This window comes from Carassius gibelio, chromosome A10, assembly GCF_023724105.1.
Source record: "Carassius gibelio isolate Cgi1373 ecotype wild population from Czech Republic chromosome A10, carGib1.2-hapl.c, whole genome shotgun sequence".
Lineage (NCBI taxonomy): Eukaryota > Metazoa > Chordata > Actinopteri > Cypriniformes > Cyprinidae > Carassius > Carassius gibelio.
This window is the reverse complement of record NC_068380.1, coordinates 10,140,337-10,165,227: the sequence shown is the minus strand read 5'-3', so window position 1 is coordinate 10,165,227 and position 24,891 is coordinate 10,140,337. Positions and strand designations below refer to the sequence as shown.

Genomic DNA, 24,891 nt, shown 5'->3' with positions numbered 1-24,891 from the left:
TGTCGGCTATGACTAATTTATTCCACAAGTGAAAGTGGGGGATACATAAAATAAATAGTATTTGCCTGATCATGTGATCTCAACGTGTCGGCCACCATAAAACTGTTTTTTAGGCCACTGATTTGAGTGGAGTCTTCTTGTAATTTTTGCACATTTACCATTCATTTAGTTATTTGCAAAATCTTTTAATGAGGAAAAATGAGTGCATCTGTCCATTGACTTTCAATGGCTCAATTTGAATCATGATGATGCACACAACTTAGCCAAACTCATATTTTGGAGTTGTTGCAGACTCTGGTCTACAGGGAACAGCCGCCCACTGATCCTTTACTGTAGGCTTTTCTTGAGCCGAAGAACTGTGCATCTGGACGATAGCAGACATTTCTTGCACCAGATGACTCCGGGCTGAAAGATGCCACATTTTCTGAGAGTCAGGCGGATTTAAATATGAATTTGTTAGAGACTGTATTGCTGCACCGTTCAGTGCTTAAACTTAATTTAGGGTAAGATGAATTAGCTTTTATTATCACATGCTTTATGTATACTTGCTATGTATTTTGTTGCTGATAATAAATTCTAGCCTTGTTGATCATTCATTTAATGTTTCTGGTGAGTGTAATTGATGAAACATCATTCACAACAGATGCTATTGATGTAACAGCTTTTGTTGTGATTGATTTCAGGTTAATGGAATCGATCTGCGAGGTGCCACTCATGAACAAGCTGCAGCTGCCCTGAAAGGAGCGGGCCAGACGGTAACCATCATCGCCCAATACCGGCCCGAGGGTAAGTGTCCGTCAGCTCCTCCTGACCAAACACGGTTGCTGAAGTTCACATGATTCTTACTTACAGAGCCACTGCAGAGGTCGCCTTTAGCTGCAGGCAGAGCAGAAACACAACTCACCCAGACATTTTTGGGCCAAGCCCAGCCCGTGCACTTATTATTCCTCCTGACTGTTACAGAATAGCGCATGTGCCCTTGGAGTGTTGAGGTGCCATGTTTGATAAGTGTCAATTAGGAGGTTTGGCTGCTCTGGACTCCAGTGACCCATTCAGATGGGGTTGGATGCATCACCGTTGTCCGGAAAGAATGTTTTAGTGGCTTATCTTACTTAAAGGTGAAGTGTGTCATTTCTTCCATGTGACAGTGCTTTCTCGTGTGCTAGTTAAAGGAGAAAACTACAAGTAAACCCGGTTTCATAAATACCACATTACAAATATATTGACCTTGTGTTAACCACAGACCTTATTTAACCTTTACCCTAACAAAATAATTGAATAAACATTGACTTCCAGACAATGGAATTTTAAGTTTAAAATGCTAATTCAGAGTTTTAGGACTAATTCTTTTAGAACTCTATATAAGTAACATGCATTATTTTTCTATTTCCAATTGTTGCCACTAGAGGCACTAGAAATGAAACACTTTACCGTTAAATAGTAATCCTGTTGTCTGTGATATTGGAAACGGTATATGAGGAGTGCATAGCATGAGCTGCAGATGTGTGCTCATACAGTCTGTGATAAGGTGAGAGAGACAGATGTGGCAGCGTGATCAGGTGTGTACTGATATGTCCTCTCTTTTTTCACCCGTCAGAACTTGCCCTGTGCTCCCCACGCCGGGCCCCGCCACCAACTGCAGGTTTGTGCCATGTGATCAGCACCTGGGACAAGAGCAGTACCACACAGTCAGACTGCACAGAGCTAGTCCACAACTAAAGACTCAACTGCAGATTTTACAGTTCCTTTGTTTTGCCTTCCTATGAGGCTTTGGGAATTCCAGGACAGTTGGAGCACAAAGATCTGAATTATACTGCTCAGGTTCTGTCTAACTCTTTGCAGTCTGGCTGAGGAACGTGGTCTTATTCTTGCCCCAGTGGTGTCTCTGACCATGGGCCTCTCATTCAGGGAAAAGGAACAGAGAGAGACCTTGCTCTCCTGATAATCCTGTGTGTATCCTGTGTTCCCCCTGCCTGCTGCCTCACTTGATAAACTCCTCGGATCCTGTTGTGTTTGTTTTTTGCTCTAACCCGCTCGTCCAACACAGACGGCTGCTGTTCAGTACATACACATCCACATATTAATCCTGGTAGATCGAGACATTTTATAACATTTACATTTTACCTTTAAAAATGTTTAATATAAATGGACTTCGCAATGAGGTACATAAGTGATAATCATAAATATTAGAATATATTGGGGTGGATGAGATTTTTATTTGTTTTTGTGTATTATGCACTCCAATGTTGCTTTTTTTTCATAAAAAGAAAAAAATCAGTAATAATGTTAAACATTATTACAGTTTTTTTTATTATTATTATTTTTTTTATTAATATTTTTGTGTAAACCATGACAGATTTTTTAGGATTCTTTGATTTAATAGATAATTGAAAAGTACTGCATCCATTTGAATACATTTTTATAATGTTCTTAACATTATAAAAGTCTTTAATGTGACTTTTGATTAATTTAATATATTCTTGCTGATTAAAAGTATTAATTTATATAAAAAATAATAATAATCTGACCCCAAACTATTGAACGGTAGTGTCTATTTAATTGTTATAATCAAGTGTGAGGAAGGACTAATTCATAAGAATTACACAATTCAAAATGAAGGTGTATTATTTATTATTATTATTATTATTATTATTATTTAGCATTGTTGGAGCTTCATTTTATGTTATATTTTATTCTAAAATGTTGATATTTAGCATTTTAAAAGAGGAGGTTCCTTATATTTCATCTTATATATTTGGATATGTATTTTGGCTCTTATTGTTTGGTCCATTTAAGAAAAGGTTTTAAAGGTTTTTTGCATCTTTTTCTGATTTAAATTTGCCCACATTTTTGTACACCATCATGTAGATCAGTGTTTATCAACTCCTGTCCTGAGGGCCCGCCTCCCTGAATGTTTTGGATGTCTCACTAATTAAAACATGGATGTTCATCTAAAGCATTCTGGGAGTGTGTTCCGAGATCTGGAGTTGAAAACTACTGATATAGATGGCCTCAAAGCTAACAAACATGGGCTAAAAACTACACAAAAAAAGGGTCAGGTCCGGATCAGCAGCCTTGCTTGACTTACTGCACTGCTCACTGTCTCCATTCCTTTTCTGCCTCTCCTCCTCTTTCACCTTTGACCCTCTCTCCCAAATTACCCCCTGCCCCCTGCTGAAACCAACACACCCTTACCAAAACACACAGAGATGACACTCACAGAATGGCAGCATGTTGGCCCAATCACAAACACAGACTACTTTTTTTGGGGTCTATAGCAGATTCCTAAACTAATATGTTTGAACATATTAGTACAGATTCAGTCTGTTTGCTGATTAAGTTTGAAGATGCAGCTTGGTATTTGTATTTAATGCAGTAGCATTTGTACATTAAGTGTGACTTAAATTTATAAAGATTTGTTGGGACCACTGTATATATTAGTGCATGCATTATTTAAAATTAACACTACACATGAATGAGTGTCCTTTTACATTAAAAATAACCATAAGGCATATGACTGACACATGATGGTTTATTTTAGCATTCAAATATCTTTCTTATACTGTATGATCCTCTGCTGTTCCTCATCTGCTTTGAGTTGATATTATTTGACTTTAAGAGAGCAGAGGCCAGCTACAATCATACTGAAGATAAGTGTTAAGATTCCTGTCATTCTAAAGACTGCAGTGGAGTCTGACCAGTGATTTTCTAACCTCCAGTATATATCATTGGATGAGATCCTATATAGAGATATGTGGAGGAGAGACATAGTTAAGGTGACAATCTCTGTTTGGCAGGAGCTTAGAGGGGCAGAAGTGCTCTGAGGGAATGAATCTGGCAAGTGCATAGGATTCCCCATTCATAAATAAGGTCTTGAGGACTGCTTTAGCAGATGGAGGAGGTGAGGATGCTCCAGAGGAGTCACCGGAGGTTTCAGCTCCCAATGACTTTTGACTTTCTGTTCTATTCCTGAACCAGTAACTCCCAACATTCTCTGAGCCCTCTTGCAATGTTTCCTACATTTTGGCTGAGTTGTATAATAATGTTGAACTTTTGCCGGCCAAGCCTTTGTTATGGGTATTGTGAATCCACAAAAATCGATTCTCTTGGCATTAACATTTAATTCTAATGGCAATTTCCTCCGTTTGCAATATAGCTGTGCACCCACTATGCAAAACTGTTTAGTATAGATGTTTTGCGGGTTTTTACAATAAGTTTCAGAGGTGCTTATGCAAGTTTGTACTGTAGTAGTCAGCATTATGAGTATTTAGTCATAGAGTCGTGGTTCCAACTAGGCTGGTCTTTCTCTGTGTCTCAATCCAATTCCCCTGATGCTCTCGGGATCGATTCTGGGGAGGTTGAGCTCATTAAGGTGCAGGGGTAAATGCAAGCTTGCACTTTTTGCAGGGGTGTTGTGGGACTGCTGAGATGGGCTTTACAATGGTCCTTTTCATCAGCAACTCCCCGAGTCATACCAATACGACATTCTCGCTGCGCAGCTAGCCACACAAAAAATTTACAATTGCCAGAATACCGAAAATGGATTGATAGTCAACCGAAATCATAGCGAAGCTAAGTTGACATTCTTACAGTAAGTCTGTCAAATCAAAACATGAAGTAGACTCATGTTTTTATTCCTCCTCAATTATTGAGTGACTATTATTTAAAACTTGAAAGGGGTTATCTCATACATTTAGTTATGATTTGATCATTTTCTGTGATAATTAGGACTAACGATGGATTAAAATTAATTGCATAACATTTACTGTAAAAAGCCCCTGTGTAAAGATAATCTAGATCTGAAATTGCTCTTATAGAAGGAAATTAGTTATTTAGGAATTAAAGTAAAGATTGGGGTCATGATTAAATGAGTTAGATTTTTACAACATTATTTTGTTGTTCATTACCATTTTGCACCATCTCAATCTCTTCTCTGCCTTCAAGACTTTTATGTAAAAGTTATTTTTTATGTTTTGCAGAGCCACAAATGCTTTGATAAAATGGTTTTATAGCTTAGTTTTAATAAAATTGAACTACAAAAAAAAAAAAACACACAAAGCGGCAAACACTGCCCGAACCTTGGTAATTTCACAGTAATGAGTTATACAGTGAAACTCACACACAAATCCATATATTGACTGACAGATCATCCTCTCTTCCATGAGTGAATGAATGGATTGCTGAGTTTTATTTCTAGCTTTCAGCACCATCGCTACAAAAAAAATCGGTAGCCTACTAAAAATCATGGATTTACTCCCAGAACATTTTAAAACAGAAAACAATAGGCCTTGAAAAGCTAACAAGCCATTACTCATTTAGCTGGATAGCCAGAGTACTATGAATGAGTATTTTACTCTAATATTGTGTGTCCTGCTGATTTATGAGAACCTCTGCTCTCCCCCATCTCATTCTTGCTAATGAAGCCCAATCATCTGAACCACTTCCACAGAGAATGAATCTTCTACAGTACTATTGTTTTACTGTTCTCTGACAGATTGTACCACATCCATGCAAGTTTTGTGTGTGTTACTAATTTAAAGGGCAACATTCAGAGAGGAATTTTTCCAGAACATGATTTATAATAATTAGAATTACAATCTGGCTATTTTGTCATGAGCTGTACAAAACTGATTAGTTTAACCTTCTGAGAAGTAATTTTTGAGATCCCGCAAGGTCATCTCTCATCCTCTCTGCTAATTCCTCGTCTTGGACATGTATTATACATCAGATTGTGCAGCTTGTTGAGGAAAGGTGCTATTACTTTTCGAAGCAATTATACGGTTTTCTCCTGGTGGGTGAGGAAGAATTAATCGCACAGACTTTGAAGGAAGAACCTGAGCCATATTTGACCAGAATATCATAAAGACAACAACATGTATATTTTCAGCTACTGAGAACACCCTAGCAATCACATAGCAACGCACTAACAACCACTCAGAACACCTTAGCAACCATCTAGAAGACCCCTTGCATTGTTTTGCATGGTAAGTATAACATTTCCTATAGAAAGTACAATAAAGTTGTCTTTTAGAGCACCCCTTTGCTTTACTTTATAGTAGGGAAGTACTGTATGCAATGTTGGATGCAGCCCATAACTTATTATTAAGCAGTTCTTCATACATCTGCACTACTGACAATTGACCTTTGCACACAAAACTTTGCTAATGTGAGTGCATCTTTAGATTGTCAACATTACAGTCATTGCTCACCACTGTCTTCCTATCTCAGCGCTGCAGTCTGTGGATAAAGTGGCATTATTTAGCTAAAAACTTGTTCGCTGACACATTACTGATTATGCTGGCTTAATTTACAGTCTCTACTTTCCTGGAAATGTTACATCGCCAGTTCTGTAGCTCACTCATTGTGACTGTACCTTCTGGCACAATGATGCTCTTTACCCCTGCTGCGGGTGGAGCTGTATTTGGCATGTTGGAGTCACTGCACAGCAGCTAATGAGACTACACAAGCTGTCCTCCATTAACTGAAAGCATCTCACTGCAGACTGCCACAAACATACGTGCGCGTGTGTTTGTATGAGTGACGCACAAGGGCCGCTGTTTGCCTTGATGTGTCCAACTGCATTCACACTAATATGAAACCAACATTCATGACAGTAAATGCAGTTTTCTGTGCAAAATGAAGACGGATGTTTTGAATGCACCCACTTTAACATGCATGTTTGTTAATAATAGTTCTACAGTTTCTTATCTTTGTCTCTGGATGGGTGGTAATCCATCATCCCAAACAGCCTGTAATCTTCCTCAAATTTCTCATCTTGAAATGCAGGTCTGGTACAGGCAGAGGTAGAAAGCTTTTCTTCTGTCTAGAAGGTGAAAATGTGCAGCAGATCCCTGCTGTTGTTCTAGGGAAAGGTGCAATTTTTGTGAATTATAGTAGAATGTGAACAGAGTCCTGGAGATCAGAGATTTAGATTTAGCCTATATATATAAAGTTTGTTGTAAGTTTTTCTCTTTTTTTCCCTTTTTTATGACAGACATATAAACACATTCATTGAAAAAAAAAATATTCATGAAAGAATCCAGAATTTTTTTTTATCACTATTGTTATACAAAAATATTAAGCATCACAATGGTTTTGAAGGACAGTTGAAAATGAAATATTTGCTGGATTTGTGGGTTGTTTACCTTTTAAGTGAGCTAATACGCTGCAGATTGAAAAACACACAGCTGACATCAAGAGAGAAAATCCAGCATGGCTTTTGATCTGAACTACTTTAGGGGAAGGAGGGACTCTAAGACACTCAACCACGCCCACTCTAGAGTCCCGGCCAATGAGAGCAGGTCTGGAGGAGAGCGTGTGTGAGAGAGAGAGTGGAGACGAGGTGGTAGAGTGGCAGTATTTGCTTCTGTGTAGGGAGCGGTCAGTCTCTCACGCTGCAGTCTGCGAGCATCCTCAAGAGTGAGAATCTCTTTTTATTCTCTCTTTCATTCATTCTTTCTTTTTTCCTTTATTCCATCCTGTCTTCCAGCCCCCTCACCTTTTCAGCTTCTCTGCTGTTGCTGATTGTTTCTGTTTAAGTGAGAGTGTATTTGCAAGCACACGTGTGTTTGTGAGTGTTTATTGCATGTACTGGGGGGTCTGTAGCATTCAGTTTGGTTTAGTCGAGGTTATATTTATGTTATACTTTAGAAAAGTACAATTTATGTTGAAACTGTGCATGATATTGTTATCTTGGTATTGTGTTTCCTTCAGTGACAAGTTCCCTCTTGAATAGTTCTCAATGTATGAACTTTTTTCAATCTTTATTTAGAAAAGAATGTCAAATATTTCTAATGATGTTCCCAAAAAACATCTCCTAAAGGTTTGTGTGCTCAGCCGTCTTTTATTTTATTTTTGTTGTAATTTTTTGTTCGGGATGAGTGCGTTCCTCACTGCGGGATTGTTTTGGGTTCTCCTCCGTCTGAGCTTTGCACCACTCTGAGACTTTTGAATCTGTTTCTCTCTCTTTCTTTTTTATTCTGCCTTTTTGTCTGGAGAAGTAACATCTACTTTTTATTCTTTTCAAATTAATTGAGGCCATTAGAGAAAGAGGTAAAGCTTAGTTTCCAGAGGTGGGAGTGAATTGAATAGCGCCTGTATATTTCATTTCGAGGAAATGTGGATATATTTGTGAGTCAGGTCTTTTTCATGCTTTTACTGAACATTTCTGATTGAATTATCATCATAATTGTCCTTGATCTTCCTCTCTCAGCCTGCAGCCTAATGAAAAATTTTCTTTTCATTTGACCTTTGAGTTCCTGCAAGGACAGACGGGGCTCTCAAATCAGCCTTATTGCATGTAGACCCTTTGATGACCCTCATCAGAAGCTGCTCAAACCATCTAGTTGATGAGTGGTTTCGTTATCTGCATAAGATATTTTTAGACCAATTAAATGTGTTAAAGGAAAATGAAAGAAACTAAATAAAAGACAACCAGAAAAGGATCCAAATGAGCTGTAACATGTTACTCAGGTGTGGTAGGTGCTCTATTGGGGCTGCTCTGCTTGTTGGGGTGGTCTAATGGTGTTCTGGCTGGGCTTTGGGGCATTTCTGAGTGCTCAGGTTCAGCACACAGTCTGTGTGTGTGTGTGTGTGTGTGTGTGTGTGTGTGTGTGTGTGTACACTGGTCAGCATCCACAGCAGATCTAGTTCTCTGCTGAAACAGGGCTGAGGTGTGCAGCACCCTCAACAAACTGCCATGCCATGCACTCGATTGCATGCTGAAAGAGCATGAGTCCTGTTTGAGGAGGGCAAATCTGTGTTTTAAAACTCACGAGTGTCTGTGCTTTACCATCCTGACATATACGCTACAATATTACACAACAATTAACAAAAGAAAGCCAGTAAAACTAATATTATTAAAGTATGTTTTACAGTAAAATACAATTTTGGTCTTCTTACTTCATAATTTGAACATGATTTAATGCACTGTTATTTGCTGTTGTTTTGTAAGTAATTCTGAAATCTTTCAGTGAAAATTGTTTCTACACCAATTCTTTTTTAGTGGGGTTGGTAAGTTTTTGTTTTAATGCTTTTGAAAGTTTTAGTCTGTTATGCTCATAGGAATCAAGAATATAATTGTCAAATATTGTGAGACATAATTACAATTTAAAATAACAGTTTTTATTTTATTTTAATATATTAAAAAATGTGATATATTCCTGTAATGGAATATAAGTCATTATATTAAGCTGATTTGGTGATCAAAAACATCTTTATTATTATTATTAATTTTGAAAACAGTGGTTTTTACAACAACAACAAAAAACTTTTGGGCAGTTCTGTTTTATGAATCAGATGTAGTTAAAACTATCATCATATTTTTTAAGTTATATTGGATCTTATTATAGATATGAAATGTAATCTTTGATTTTAACCAGGGTGCACATAAATTTAGATTTATTTTATTTTTTATTTTTTTGGGAGGGGGCGTAAAAGGCTTATGGCTTGAACCCCGCTAAAGGAGGTTGTAATAAAGCACAACAATAGGGGTTCTTAAAAAGTCCATATACTAAGTAATGGATAATATACATTTAGCTGGTTATTATCTTGCAGAATGATGAATATTTGAATCCTTTAGGAAACTCTGGAGATTCAGTGTCAGCCTGCATATAACAAAGAGACAGAAGTGGGATGTTATCGGATATCATACATTTGCACCACAGTAGATACATAATATGACTTTACCATCTCTCTCTCTCCTAATCTTTCTTAGACATTTCCTGTATTGATTGTGTGACCTTGTGCTAGAAGTCAGCATACAACAGTTACTGTAGATTATATCGATCGGAGCTGTCATCTCGCACACTAAGACTCTACAACATCACACACCCAAGAGATTGTTTTATTAATTCTTTGGTTTCAGACTGTTTGTTTGCATGTGCTCTGTTCTTTTCTAGTGATTTTAGGGATGCCGTTGCAAAGCTTGATGTTTGATTTGGGGGGTGGAGGGGCTTGTGTTGCATTATGTTTACACTTGCTTGGTTGTGTTTGTGCTTACAGAATACGGGCGTTTCGAGGCCAAGATTCATGACTTACGAGAGCAGATGATGAACCACAGCATGAGTTCTGGATCGGGATCCCTCAGAACCAATCAAAAACGCTCGCTCTATGTCAGGTAGACCTCATTCATTTAAACATAAATTCACACACACTAACACAAAACTGCAAGAATTAATATCTTTTTATTTGTATGTTTTTTTTCAGTAAATTATCCCTCCCCTCAAAACAAAAAGCTTCAGATTTACACTAATGACAATTTCCTTCTCTTTTTTAAGGAAAAACTTTAACTTTAGTGTGACTAAAGTTAAAACTAGCAAAAAGTTATCCTTTAAACACCCCCCCCCCCCCAAAAAAAAAAAAAATGATATGTGATAAATATCACTGTGGTCTCTCTGGAGTGAAATGTTTGTTGGACACATAACCACACATACACATACTTCAGGGGTCTGTGTGTGAACCTGCAGGGAATCTGACTGAGTGAGTCAAAATTCATCAGTCCACTTCGCCTTTCTTACACACACACACAGACATACATACACACACAGAGGAGCACATGCTGTCTTATGTGTGCGCACTAATCCTAGATCAGCCAGAATTGGGGATCATACTGTTTTACATGACATTTAGAAGGGCTATTGATATTTAAAATCAGTAGGAAACTGGCAACAGTGATCCATTATAAGATGCTCCAAGAAACCTCTTTATTCACCTGCTCTCTGTTCTTAAGTCTACATGAAACCAATTTTATTTCACAGTGTGACATATATATCCACAATATATATATATATATATATATATATATATATATATATATATATATATATATATATATATATATATATATATATATATATATACTAAAGATATAAGTTATCTTAATGTTTTGTAATAACAAAATCTTATATCTATTTAATATATATGTATAATATTTATTTATCATGTAAAAATATTTAAAATTATTCCTTTTTTGTTAAGAACAAGCCAAAATGATAATAGTTTGAGCCCATTTCCAGAGGTTACTAAATATTTGTAAATATTTTCAAGAAATTGTGAAGATAAAGAGTTAAATCATAAGACCTATGTAATACATTGTAGCCACCAGGTTCACTCCAAACCTCCCATGCAACTGCACTGTTTGGCTGCTACTCTGCACAGTCGTTGTGACTCTCCCAGATATGTTTCACAATGCAGTCAACAGAACAGAGATTAGTTCCTCATTAGCTGGTAGCGACATGCAGCTGTAGATTTCTGAGTTGGCTTTGTAATTATGTGTTAGGTGGAAATTTTCAGCAGAACCAGTGCACCTGTGGAGATCCATTGTGATAAATAGCCCTTCTGTCAGCAATTATACATACACACACCTCCTCTCCTCATGATGTAAAGCATGCACTGCTCCCACGGCATTAAAAGAGGCTCAATATCTTTTCCCCAGCTGCAGTCTAATGCCGCAGGCCCCCTCTGTGGGTGCTAGATAATTGTACTGTGCCGTAGCCAGTCCGAAGAGCTGGCCGGTTTTTGCAGAACACGGATGCTGGGAAAAGCCGAGACACTGAGACATTTATGTTCTGCAGAACACATCAGCACAGATCAGCTCACTAAAGTCACATTTATTTTGTGTGTGTGATTTTACTAATGCTTTACTAATGGGTCATATTATGAGGAAAATACTTTATCTTATCTTCTCCTAATATTTATTTTAACATGTTTTTTAATAAGCCAAGCTAAATTGCCCATTAACATGAACACCCTAGATACCTCATAGAACATGTTAAAAACTACACAGAAACATGCAGGTGGTGTCTTTTAACTTGGACATGTAAGGAATCATTCAGAACACAATATGTGCTGCTTAGCAACACCCTGACAACCACCTTGAAGGTTGGCTCTTTAGACTCTGGCCAGTAAGCGAGCCCCTCGATGGCAACTATTGCAATAAGCACCTCTCACATTTTCTTAGCAAATTGTAAAAATGTAGTAATCACATAAAATCTTCCGTTGCTGTAATCTACAGTATGTAATGTATCATTCTTGCAAATGTCAGCTTGGGTTGTGTCATTTCACTAGCCCCGGCTCTTATCGCTATGAGGCCACTGATCTACACATACAGACTCCACTCCATTTTACTCTCAGAGGGCTTTTAAACATCACATTTCTCTGTAACATGTAAAAGCACCACATTACCTGCACCTTTGCCAGCACTCTGACACTTTCTTCTAGTTTGCGTGTTTTAGATGTAATGCATTTTTTCCCTTTTGCCATGCTGATGGCTTCAGCTTTTATCTTATTGCTTAGCAAATACTACACCCTTTTTTCTTTTTCAAGGACTGATGCAGCCCTCACTCCTAAAAAATTATGTTACAGACATTTGCTGTAGTGGAAAAATGCTGTCCATGAGGTTCATCGCCCATGGATGTACCATTTTCTGCTGAGCATTGTATATTACTCACATACTGCACCTGTACTGTTTCTCTTGCTGTTAGACAGAGATCCAGCCCTGCAGCTCTACTGCAAGATCCACACAATAAATCACTAGGAAAAGAAAGAAAATGACTTTCATTCACTAAACAGTTTTACGTGCAGTATCATAATGTAAAAACCTGCACTAAGCCAGATTCAAAACTGTTAGATCTATAAAAAGTTAAAAATCTATAAATGAAATTTAAAGATAAATTAAATATAAAATAATAGCTAATTCAAAATATGAATAAATACTATAATAGAATATAAAAGGTGCTAAAACAGTACTGACCTGAACTTGCATTATCCACATGAGCACCATGTGGTTCTTGGTTCTTTCATCAGGTAATTTATCAGCTTTATCAATTTATCAGTAATTTGATCAGCTGAATGGTTTACAGACAAGAATATGTTTTATTTATTATTATAAGGGCATATAATGGCTGCAGAGGGGAGAGCGCATTATTCATATGTCATATGACAGTACACTTTGAGTTTTTGTCAGCAGGTTGCACTTCCACATGATGTTGTTTTGGAAGAGTCTTGAGAAGCGTCACTGTTATAATGATGCCATGGAGGAATGAATTCACTCAAATATGCTGAGAACCTGCCAGCGTACAAACATATAAAAATATTATTTATCTCCACTGTACTGTACGTGGCTTGCTGTTTCCATAACAACCTTGACGTCTTTATTGGCCGCTGAGAGGGAGCATGTGCTTTTTTCCCTAGGCATGTGTTCCAATGTGTGTGAGTGTGTGTGTTTTATCCTTTAATTAAGGAAAGGTTAATGAGGACATTAAAGACAACACTTTATTTGTGTATAGTGTAGATCAGTGGTTCTCAATTCCAGTCCTTGCGAGACATTTTGCATTTCTCTCTTTGTTAACACACCTGATTCAGATAATCAGCTCATTAGAAGTGAGCTCCGTGCATGAACTTCAATGCACTTTGAATGGAACATAAACGTTCGCTTCGAACTGGAGTCATGGCGGAATATCCTGTGATGTCCACTTCGCAAGGCACTTAAGTTCGAAAAGAACCAACTTTTGATAAGAGAAACATACAAAATGTGCAGAGCAGGGGGGCACGAGGACTGGAATTGAGAACTGCTGGTGTAGATGATTGGTTTTTGCACTCAATATGGTTTGTAACAGATCCGTAATGGTGACTTAGCGCCATTACACTGTATATTATTGCCTGCTTTATAAATAATGATGCACTGTAGTGACCCAAACAGACACATTTGCACCATCACTTCACTAGATTAGAGCATTTTGTCCAAAAATACAACTTGCTTGCATGCTTGTGAAATGAAATCTGTGAGAATCAATGTTCCATTTATTAGAGCAACAAATGTGCAAGCCATTATGTGCAGCCCATTTTGTCATGCAGGTATCTGCTCACAGCAGTGCAGTATGGGTAGCGTGTGTATCTTTTTATTGATTTCATCCTTGGGATGATATTGATCACCTACACAATATGCAGAAAAATTATGTTTTTAAAAAATATATTTTTTTATTTTTTTTGTTCCCCGAACTCACACTTTTATTCAGAAGAGCCTCTTATGTGAGAGCTTTTATCCTGGTAGTATCATGGTGCTGTTTAGTTTGTGGTGTCATTGCAGCATTTTAGGAACAGCTTGTTCTAAAATGATAAATCCTTTAATAGATGTCTGGTTTTTGTTGTTGATGTTGTTTTTTGTTATCAGACATCCACTTATTTTTGTGTTCACATTTACATCAAGGGGTCAAAGTTTGGTTTACTTTGGCTTAATTACCCTCCGATTGCCATTCACAATTCATTTTGAAGTATCATTTTTGTAAGCCTTTGCCGTTAGGAGGTGGGTATCATTCAGTGTGGCTTCTTTGTTTTCACCCAAACATAATAAGAAATTGTATAGACATTAGAGAGAAACATGAAATGTAATAACCCAAGTCTGCATTGAAGCATTTTGGCTAGGCTTGCAGTGACTAAATGTACCTGCAGGAACGGGCTTAATGAGCATTGTTGCTGTTATCTCTTGTATTGTGTACTCAGTAGGTCTACAGGAGACCGTGGCAGCCTGTCTGTTTTTTTTTGTTGTTTTTTGTGTGTGTGTGCAGATGCTTCTTAGTTATAGTGCTTCTTTTGACTAGTGAAAACAGCATGGCTGTATATCTGTAAAAAGTGTTTTTGCAGGCACAGTTTGAGAACATAATAAAAAGTACAAAAATATTACTTCTCCTGCTTATTTTTGAAGAACACACTAAATTCATTGGGTGGCTCCATTCCACATGCACCCACCCCTCAGACAGTGTTCTCATCTGGCCTTCGAGTCTACATCATCAGTATAAAATCTGCTCTTAAAATAGAGTGTTTGTGTCTCTTTCTAAGCATGAGTACATGAATCACGGTTATTTTTGAAATGGTAGCCTGTTTCTGTGGATAGTGCTCCTCCATATGAGGATGAATGAGAGGTTTCTTCTGTCACTGCATAGTAATACATCCACTTCAGATGGCAGGAGTGCATAGTAAACTGTGATCTCCTTTGAAATGGCTTTGCATTTCTGATCTCATTTGTGATTCTCTCTAACTGGTTTTCTTTTATGTGAAGGAGCTGAGATTTCTCATTCAAAATGATTTGAAATGTATCATATACTTTGAGGTATGCAGCATCTGAGAAAAAGACCTGGTTCCCATGTTTACAGACTGTCAATCAGAGGTCCCTTATTCTCACCAATGCTGCATTTATTTGATCCAAAATACTGTAATAAAGGAATATTGTGAAATATTATGACAAATTAGAAAGTAATTTTTTCCTGTGATGATAAAGCTGAATTTTCAGCAGTCTTCAGTATCACACGATTCTTCAGAAATCATTCTGATAGGCTGAGTTGCTGCTTCAGAAATATACATTTTTGTTATAAATGCTGAAAACATTTTTTTTTTTTTTTTTGCGGAAACCATGATACTTTTTTCGGGATAGTTTAATGATTAGAAAGTTCATTGAAATAGTTTTTTTGTAAACGTGTTATCAAAAGTCTTTACTGTCACTTTTGATCAATCTAATGCATCCTTTTGAAAAAAAAAAAAAAAAGTATTAATAAAAAAAAAATTCCTACCAGCCACAGAGTTTTGAATGTATGCATATTTTTGTAATATTGTGTCTGTCACAGTATATGTTTACCTTACAGCAGAGAGGAGACAGGAAATAGGGCAGAAGTTCTCTGAATTTATTGTTTAACTGCTTCATTTTTTAAAACAGACCACAGAATGGCGCTCTAGTTGTATCCCACAGATATATTAATTTAATATGATGTTCCCTCCCTCCCCAAGCTTGGCAAGAAAAGTGATGGGAACTGCTTATAGATTCCCGAGGCTAGAACAAATCATTCAGTTGTTGTTTTAATCCATCATATCCCAACATCATTATATACAAACACACACACACACACACAGTGCAACTCTATAATATGTGCTGACTGTGGCTGGTGGCACGTATTGTACCTTTTACAGCTGTATCTGCACATTTCACACATGCTGCTTTAGAATGAGTTAGCCATTACTGCCAATTCAAGACCGTTTTAGTGACAGACGGATGCAAAATGTTGCATGAATGTGTCAGCTCTGTAAAACTGATGTTGTGTGTGTGTGTGTGTGTGTGCCTCTCTGCAGGGCTCTGTTTGACTATGAGAGGGCAAAGGATAGTGGGCTGCCCAGCCAGGGTCTCAGTTTCCGATATGGAGACATCCTCCATGTTATCAATGCATCTGATGATGAATGGTGGCAAGCCAGGAGAGTGACGCCCGAAGGGGACAGTGAGGAGATGGGCGTCATCCCCAGCAAGAGGAGGTGAGTTTTGTGCTGAATCAGCTACATGACTAAACACATTTGACCAGTGGAGATTAATTACCACCTTTTTTCCAATTAGTAATTTGATAATCACAATCCACATCCAGTCTTACTTTTTAGATTAAAAATACAAATAAATATCATTAATATGCTAAGTGATCAAATTAATCTCAATTAATTGAATATATCAATATTTACTTAGCACAGCCACCTAAATTATTGAAATTAATTATTAAAAAACATAACATGAGTGCTTCCCTTTTTTAAGGAGTGATATTTTTACTGAACTGTTTTTTATATAGTTAATTGTACTAAATTTACATGTGACAGCCCTAGTTCTAATCATCACCCTACTGCCCTATATTTAAGTTGGCTCTTTAAAGAGAACACACAGTGGAAAACTGATATGAAAGAGTTGAATACAGCATATGAATAATAAGCAGCAAAAATGGGTCATTCATTAATATTAACCTATCATATTCTTGTCTATTATTTCCTTTTTATTTACATAAAAATTAAAGCAGAACATGACTGTTTGATTTGATATATCAGGAAAAAATGGTTATGTAAAACAAAATCGTTTAAGGTTATAGGTACACATACTGTGTAAAAGTTTGGGTATTGTAATCATTTTTAATAATTTTTAATGAAAGAAGTCTCTTAAGTTCACCAAGGCTTCATTTAATTTTATATTATAGGAAAAACACAATAATATTCTGAATTACTACAATTTAAAATAGCAGTTTTATATTTAAATCTATTTTAAGGTGTTAATTATTCCTGTGATAGCAAAGTCTCCAGTGTCTCCAGTGTCACATCATCCTTCAGAAATCATTCCAATATGCTGTTTTGGTGCTTGAGAAACCTGTGGTAAACCAGCACAAAAAGAAAGTTTGTGCTGCCCAATATTTTTGTGGAAACCGTACATTTGTCTGGCTGACTTTGTCTCTATTACTGCGGCAGGGTGGAGAGAAAAGAGAGAGCCCGTCTGAAGACGGTAAAATTCAACGCAAAACCCGGTAGCCTCGATTCTAAAGGGGTAAGTGTTGCATTTGTTGAGTGATGGTCTTTAAAATGGTTTTATCAGTGCCAACATCCGAAATTCTGTTCGCCCCAGTTTTCATTTATAAGCAAGAAGGGCCCAGTTATTTAATGACAGTTTAGACACAGTTCACCAGCAGCCCCTGTTGTGTCTCTTCACTCATCTAGTGTAATCTAACTAGTCTCTCTCTTTCCTTTCTTCAGTCTGTCCAGTTTAGTTTCTGTCGTGCCATCATCTTAAATGTATTTCCCCTTTTCAAGTTGTGCTGGTGGGTCATTGAGTCAGTCAGAGTGAAAGTGTGTGTGTGTGGGACTTTGTCCTTCTGCCGCAGTGTGACAAAGTGAGCTCTCAGCATCAGTGCAGCAACGCAGGCAGCTCACGGAAATAGCCCAAATATTACATTTCTACATAAATGTGTCTCCTATAGCGTCTTTTGCTGAATCAGTATGGTAAGGTCGTCTGTAGCAAATATTTCTCGTTTGTGCATGAGAGGTGAACTCAATTAAACTGAAGGATGTGGGGTGTATTTTTAGTTCGGGACACAACCGCAGCGCCGTTCAGATTTTTAGCCTTGTGATTCCCACTAGTATCCATAGCAACATTGCAGCCAGACCTGCAAATTTCAGTTTCTTTCTTGTCTCGTTTCTATTTCTTTTTTTCTCTCTCTCCGTCTTTTGAAGATGGGAGAGGAGTGGGGGTGTTGGCACTGATGGTTTACTTGACGATTTGTTGTGTGGTTTTGTCTTTGTGTTAAGATGAACCAACTTGTGTATGTATCATTTCTGGTTTATGATTCATAGGATTTCACTGTTGATTGAAAATGCATTGATTAAGAATGTTTATGTGCCTTATAATAGAAAGGATTAGCATAGTGATGAATATTTTCTTTTGTCACTATCAGGGGTACAATTGGTTTCAATCGTACACTGTGCTGAAAAAAAAATAGTCAAAGATGCACACAAAACCACACAAAATTATATATTTATTTTGCCAAACATATATCTTTTAATCTATTAAAGAACTGTCTGGGTTATATTTCACCCCAAAATCATGAGAAAAAAAAATAATGTTCTTGTTAAAAGAAAATTTAAGCCTATTTTTAAAACCATTTCAGTTCTTGGTAATTAAGCACAATAATCATGATGTTCATTATTGTAAAGTAAAAAAAAAAAAAGAAATCACATTCTCATTACACTTTATCACATTATGTCTGGACACATTTATTTTATTAAAGCATTAATTAAATTCAGTAAAAAATAAATAAATAAATGAAAATAAATTATAATGATGTTTCATACTTTAAATCTTTAAAACTAATTTTTCTTGTTTCTTTCCTTTATGGTTTTTGCATTGTGTAAAAAGTAATTTTAATAACATTTCATAATAAAAAAAATCTTAATGATCATAAAACTATACGATTTGTAATAAATTTCGAATAATTTTACATAATTTTTCCTTTTAATTTTGGGGTAAAAGAAGATTTGTACATATTCTAGATGGGTCTCACTATCACAAATTGTAATTTATCAGGAAAATTACATTCATATCAGACAGCATATCAACAGCATATCAACCTCAGGTTCACCAAATCAGCTAGAAAATCACATCAGTCATATATGTTACCTCATTTATTTTTGTTGCATTTCATAGCCATTTTTAAAAACAATTCACCTTCACAACATCATAATAATAATACACACAAGCAGCACAAATTTGGCCCCTTTGGTCAGCATGCCACCCTCTCAGGACTGTCCTGCATGCGTGGTATTTTAATATGAGTCATTTTTTTTAAAATCCCATTTGCCTTTGCATGGCACTAAAATCAACTTCAGTTGGTTTTTTGTTTATCATTGTTTACCTCCCTTGTATGTTCCTTCCAATTGAACATGTTTTAATTTGAATACATTTGAGCTGTCTGAAAACAGCTCAGGTGCTGTGATGTCATGGACAGCGGGGTTTGGATCAGCCTTCCCAACAACCAAAGATCACCTTTACAGGATCATCCAAGCACTTTAAGTTCCAGCTAAAAATAATGTAATTAGTTCAGTACAAATAAAAGCGTATTTAATATGTGTTAATTACTCATTCGATTTAGGTGCATGATCCTGCCAATAAGAAACAATTGGATGTTTGGTTGTCTCCTAGCTGTTGTCCCTCACGTCCAGCTCCGGTCGTTGTGTTGTTTTTGTCAGCATGATTGTGACAGCGTTTAGAGCCCCCTGTTTGCACCATGCTCTCTCTCCGCACAGTCATTCAGTGAAAAACGTAGAAAGAACTTCATCTTTTCACGCAAGTTCCCTTTCTACAAGAACAAGGACGCAGACGAGCAAGACGGCAGTGACTCAGAACGTAAGTAGCCACAAACACACGTGCACTCTCACACGCAGGTGCATAAAAACACCACACGCTCACACAAACGCATCCTCGGGGTGAATTGAAAGGTCTAGGTGTGTAGGTAGCTCCAGGAAGCCCATGCCCTCCTTCTTCTTCTGGCATTACTGCCCGCCCCACCAACAACCTCACTGTCTCTCTCTTCCTCTGTCTCTCTGTCTCCCATCCTCTCTCATTCTCTCTCTCCACCCCCCCTCGCCTCTCTGATCGGCTGTGTGGTGTAGGACATCTCTGGAATAGGGGAGGACGGGTACGGAGCAAAGACACTGAGTAAGTGTGTTAAAGAATGGACCCAGTAACCCTCTCCCAAGCACATATGTAACATTTCAGTTCAGATTTTTTTTCTTTTTTGTTGCGTCATCCTAGCTGTCTCAAACAACCACAGGCCTGTCTGCATGTCAGAAAACTTATGTATGTTTGTCCACAGGTTGTAATGTTTTAGGGATTCCTGCTATTTTATCCTTAGGTTTATGTGGTAGCTAAAATGTTGCATGAACATAATGTGTCAGTAGTTGTCAAATTATTTTTGTTAGTTTGTATGTCGAAAATGCGGTGCTATTCTCTATGTAAGCTTATTTCTTAAAAATCAAATCAAATCAAAAAGGTAATTGCAACTTTTTATCTTGCAGTTCAGACCTTTTTGTGCAATTCTTTGTTTATATCTCATAATTCAGACTTTTTTTGCAATCAGAGAAACATTCTGAGAAAAAAATACATTTTGTCAATAAATAAATAAATAAGATTATGCTTATCAAAAGATTTATAAGTACGTATTATGAAGTTCTCCTAATGGAAATCTAGACATTCTAGTCTTTTTGTGTGTGTCTTCTGATGTCTCTGCAGTGCTGTGCCAAATGTTGTCTTGTGTTTTTAACAATGTATTTTTATGTTCTCATCAGGAGCATTTAGCCAACACAATTAATAAAATATGGTTTTAAAAAACAAAAGCTGATATATATGATCAGAAGAGAGGATATTTCTTTTAGGTTGAGTGTGTTTATCTCTCTTCCCTTAGTACTGGGTCCCTAATTTAATCTCCTGTGTCTAATTTTATTTTATTCTTTAAACTCAAGTCTAATTTTATCAACCAAATACAACCAATTTTGACTGTAAAAGTTTATAGAACACATAAAACAACACTTCTATAAGAAAAAGTTACTGAGTAACCTGATGACTTCAGCTCAGTTTGTTGGAGATAAAGTATCATAGTCCAGCTCCAAAGCGTTAGGTGTCAGGTTTTGTAGTCATCTTGAGAGTGGCAGGTTTTCAGACTATGTGTGAATTCAGAAGTCTCTGGATGAGCTTGTCACTTTGGACATATTAGGTTTTTCCATGTAATGGTCATTATGGCATGTTGCTGTTCTAGACAGCCATTGTCAACATAATGAAAAATGTCTTGTTTGTTTTCCCCTGTCTGTAAACAGGATTTGTGGCTTTTATTTAATTTGTTTTGGAAATGGACAAAAAACGCATTGATCAGAAATTATATGTGCTGTCAGAAAGAATCATTTAAAGTTTGTTTGCTTTAACATGCAGAAAGATACAAGTTTTGCCACTGATGGCAGTTTTAAGTTTAAACATTTCAGAGTCACAATTCAGCAAACATTTCATTGATATGAATATATGTACACTATTATTTGGGGACAGTACTTTTTTTAATGAAGGAAGCAAGGAGGCATTATATTGATTAAAGGTTACAGTAAATACATTTATTTCATATAAGTGCTACTTTTGTGAATTTTATATTCACCTGAGAATGCATGAAATATTTAGCACTGTTAATAAGTAGTGTTTCTTGAGCACCAAATCAGAATGCTGAAAGAATATTTGACAATGAAGACTGGAGTAATGGCTGCTGTAAATTCAGCTTTGCCATATCAGGAATAAATTAAAAGTTATTTCAAATTGTGTTCAAATACTATTTTTACTGTTTTTTTGATTATAATAAATGCAACCTTGATGAGCATAAGATACTTTTCTTTTTTCTTCTTTTTTTTTAAGTCACCATGTCTTTCATGTGATATTAGTAGAAGCATAATTCTTAAGTTCAGGCTCTTATAGCTGAGAGTCAGAGGGCCAATGTCACTGTCCAGTCTTACAAAATGATGTATGATCTGTCTCCACCACAAACTCCAGGCATTGCTCAAACCCACATAACCTTGTTTAAAGTCTTCACAGATGCTGTCCCCTCAACTTGGCTTCTGTTTAATGCACAGAAGTTATTTTGCAGAATTCTAAAGAATATACAGCTCAAGCTTTGTTCAAAGTGAGCTGCCTTGTTGATTATTACCTACACAGGCAGCTGCCTTCTCAGAGAGCCATTACTGATTTGGAACACTCTACATAACCAGCTATGTGAGACTCAACTCGCAATAATATATTCAGTTGAGTCTGGTGCTAACAATAGAGCTCCACTCTAATCAGCATAAAATTTGCATGTTCAGATATTAGGTAAAATAATAATTTTTAACTCAAAATTTTATAAGTGTTGAATAAAATGTTTAATTATAGTCAACATTTTTCTCATCGCATCTGCTTGAATGGGATCAGTAATGTAAACATGCAGTGTTGCCATTAGAATTTGGCCAAACATGAAATATTTGGAGGCAAAATATTTGTAACATATTTTGATGCCTCAATATTATGCTTCTGTGGGCAGTTCATTAGGTTGCCAAACAGAGCTTCAAAATGTGCTTTGTGTTTGTAAGGCTTTAAATGGACATAATCCTTTGTGTTTATGGCAATACTACACAAGAGGCCATCTAGCATTTCCACAGCACTTAAATAGTTTTCTGTAAGAGTGGAGCACTACACAGAAGCTGATTTATGTGTGATTCATTCTCTATAGTTTAATATTACCACTGCCAATGAGAACAATTAAGCTCTAGCTCAGAATAACACTCGATCCTATCTGGGATTGAATCGATGGATAATAACCATATTGTGTTCCTGCAGCAGCCTCCTTCTGTTCGTTCCAGGTCTAAAAATAAACTCCTCTGGCTCTCTAAGTCCCTGTGTGCGCAGACCACCTCACAACTAGCGTCACATTGGACCTGGGTTTCCATAATTGGACTATTATATTCAATTAGTATTGCCACTTTCTGAAACATCAGTCTCATCTGCGATTAAATTGCTTTTCTGTTGTCCATCATCGCCTTTCCACTGATACCTTTAATCTCCCAAATGAGCGCTAACTCAATTTTGTCACACTTTTTTTATTTTTCTCTTTTTTAATATAAATGTCCTTGTCAACAAGCACGTGATGACATTACATGCTCAGTAACTCATTTACACTTCCACTTGAGCTGTGCTCTGAGATGAGAGACCTTGGTGAAGGGCGCACCAAATGTGGCCATGCTGATCACCGGCGTTCTGCAAAAAGCAAGCGGAGTCCTCTCATTACCACCCTCCCCACTGAGTATGTTGTTCTGTTCTGTTTCCAGGGAGTCAAGAGGAACTGATCCTCTCATATGAGCCCGTCATCAGACAAGAGAGTAAGTGCCTCTCCACTGTCTCTCATTCTTGAACTGTATGACGTTCACAGTAAGTGTAAATAGATTACGTGATTGGTGTTCGATTTGAAACCCGAGATTTTCTGTGCCTGTATTATCTGTTTGAACAGTTAATTACGTTAGACCAGTAATAATCTTGGGGCCCATGAAGGATAGAATCAACGATGACCTCATTTCCGAGTTCCCTGACAAGTTTGGATCATGTGTGCCACGTAAGTACCCTACAGAGATCATGCGGTTCCTGCCCAGGTGGTTAAATTATTAGATAAACTAAACTATGGATCTTTCATTAATTATTTATTATTATATCTTTAGTATGCACAGATACTAACCTTCAGTAGAGGCTGACTCAACCGATATCTTAAAAGAGCCCAACTGAGCAATATTGTACTGTGTTATTCTCACTTGGGCCATCATGGATATCAATTGGAGTGTTAGAAAAACCTCTGGCCAAGGTAGTTTGTAATTAAATCCAGTAGTCTTGGGGGTTTTTAAGCCTTTGTGCTGATAGCAGTTCTGGTGGGGTTCATCAAAATGAGATGGTAAGGTGAGTGGCCTGACCATAAGAGTCCGTGGTGTTCCCTACTGTCCCAGTGTGCTTAAATCCAGTTCCTAAAAACTAATTTCATTGTGCTGTGATACAACTTCAAGGTCTGCTGATTAACAAACTTCAACTAAGTCACTAGTGATGTTTTCAGAAGTTACAAGTGGTCTAAAGAGTAATTACATATAAATAAAAAACATGAAAAGCATTTAGAGCAAACCTTGAAGGTATCCCTTCGTAATCCACAAATTGTAACATTTCCTTTGTTTTCTATTTGTCCTTCCCTTGTTTATTGGGAAAGAGCTTTGTTGGCTTGTGCTACATATATTAGTCAAAATATTAAAATATTGACAAAACTATGTAGGTCTTCATCTCAGAATAAAAATCCCATGTCATTCTGAGAGTTTGCTGATGAGTGCCACAGAGCTCTTTCATGTTTTACATCTTAAACAGTTTATTTATTGTTTGTTTTTCAGTTTTCCAGAATTTTATTAAACCGTTTTTGTTTGTTCATAATTTAAAAAAGCGGCTAACAGTTCTGATCAAGAAGGTAAGTCAGAATATTAGTCTGCAGTGAGCAAGATTATAAGTAGAAAGTGTAATAGTTATTCCCTGTAGTATACAATTCATCTAGTCAGTGGGATCTATGGGTATTTCTGCTTAGAAATCTCCATCTCTTAATATGTCACCCTGAAAGGTAGACACATAATAGTTCATTTGTGATTGAAAGTAGACTTTCCCTCCGTCCTCTGACAACTTAAGGTATTTCTTATTAACGTGTATGTTAATAATAATGATGATGATTTCTATGTGTTGTAGAACAGAGTACCCAAGTGTACCAAAAACTAAAGCTTGGATTTTTTTTTTTACTAATTTCAGATACTACCAGATCAAAGCGAGATTATGAAGTGGATGGGAGAGATTATCACTTTGTGTCCTCGCGAGAGCAGATGGAGAAAGACATCCAAGAGCACAAGTTCATCGAGGCTGGACAGTACAATGAAAATCTGTATGGAACCAGTGTACAATCTGTCAAATACGTGGCTGAGAGGGTCAGTAGTTTTATAACCACAGCATTACTATTTATACATTAATGTTTATATTCTATT

The 24,891-nt window shown here is 36.8% G+C and overlaps 1 protein-coding gene across 4 annotated transcripts in view; it reads left to right on the top strand.

Moving 5' to 3' along the window:
• LOC128021123 (disks large homolog 2) overlaps positions 1–24,891 on the top strand; it is a 180,449-nt gene that overhangs the window by 151,458 nt on the left and 4,100 nt on the right. For 2 of the 4 annotated variants that reach the window (XM_052608070.1, XM_052608071.1), the window contains 8 exons: positions 684–786; positions 10,003–10,117; positions 16,117–16,293; positions 17,257–17,332; positions 19,951–19,996; positions 23,170–23,220; positions 23,349–23,450; positions 24,662–24,834. In XM_052608070.1, coding sequence (XP_052464030.1) covers positions 684–786; positions 10,003–10,117; positions 16,117–16,293; positions 17,257–17,332; positions 19,951–19,996; positions 23,170–23,220; positions 23,349–23,450; positions 24,662–24,834 — 843 coding nt within the window. Of the gene's footprint in view, positions 1–683; positions 787–1,597; positions 1,643–10,002; positions 10,118–16,116; positions 16,294–17,256; positions 17,333–19,584; positions 19,685–19,950; positions 19,997–23,169; positions 23,221–23,348; positions 23,451–24,308; positions 24,333–24,661; positions 24,835–24,891 lie in introns of all 4 variants that reach the window. The other 2 variants (XM_052608068.1, XM_052608069.1) reach the window with 2 other exon arrangements.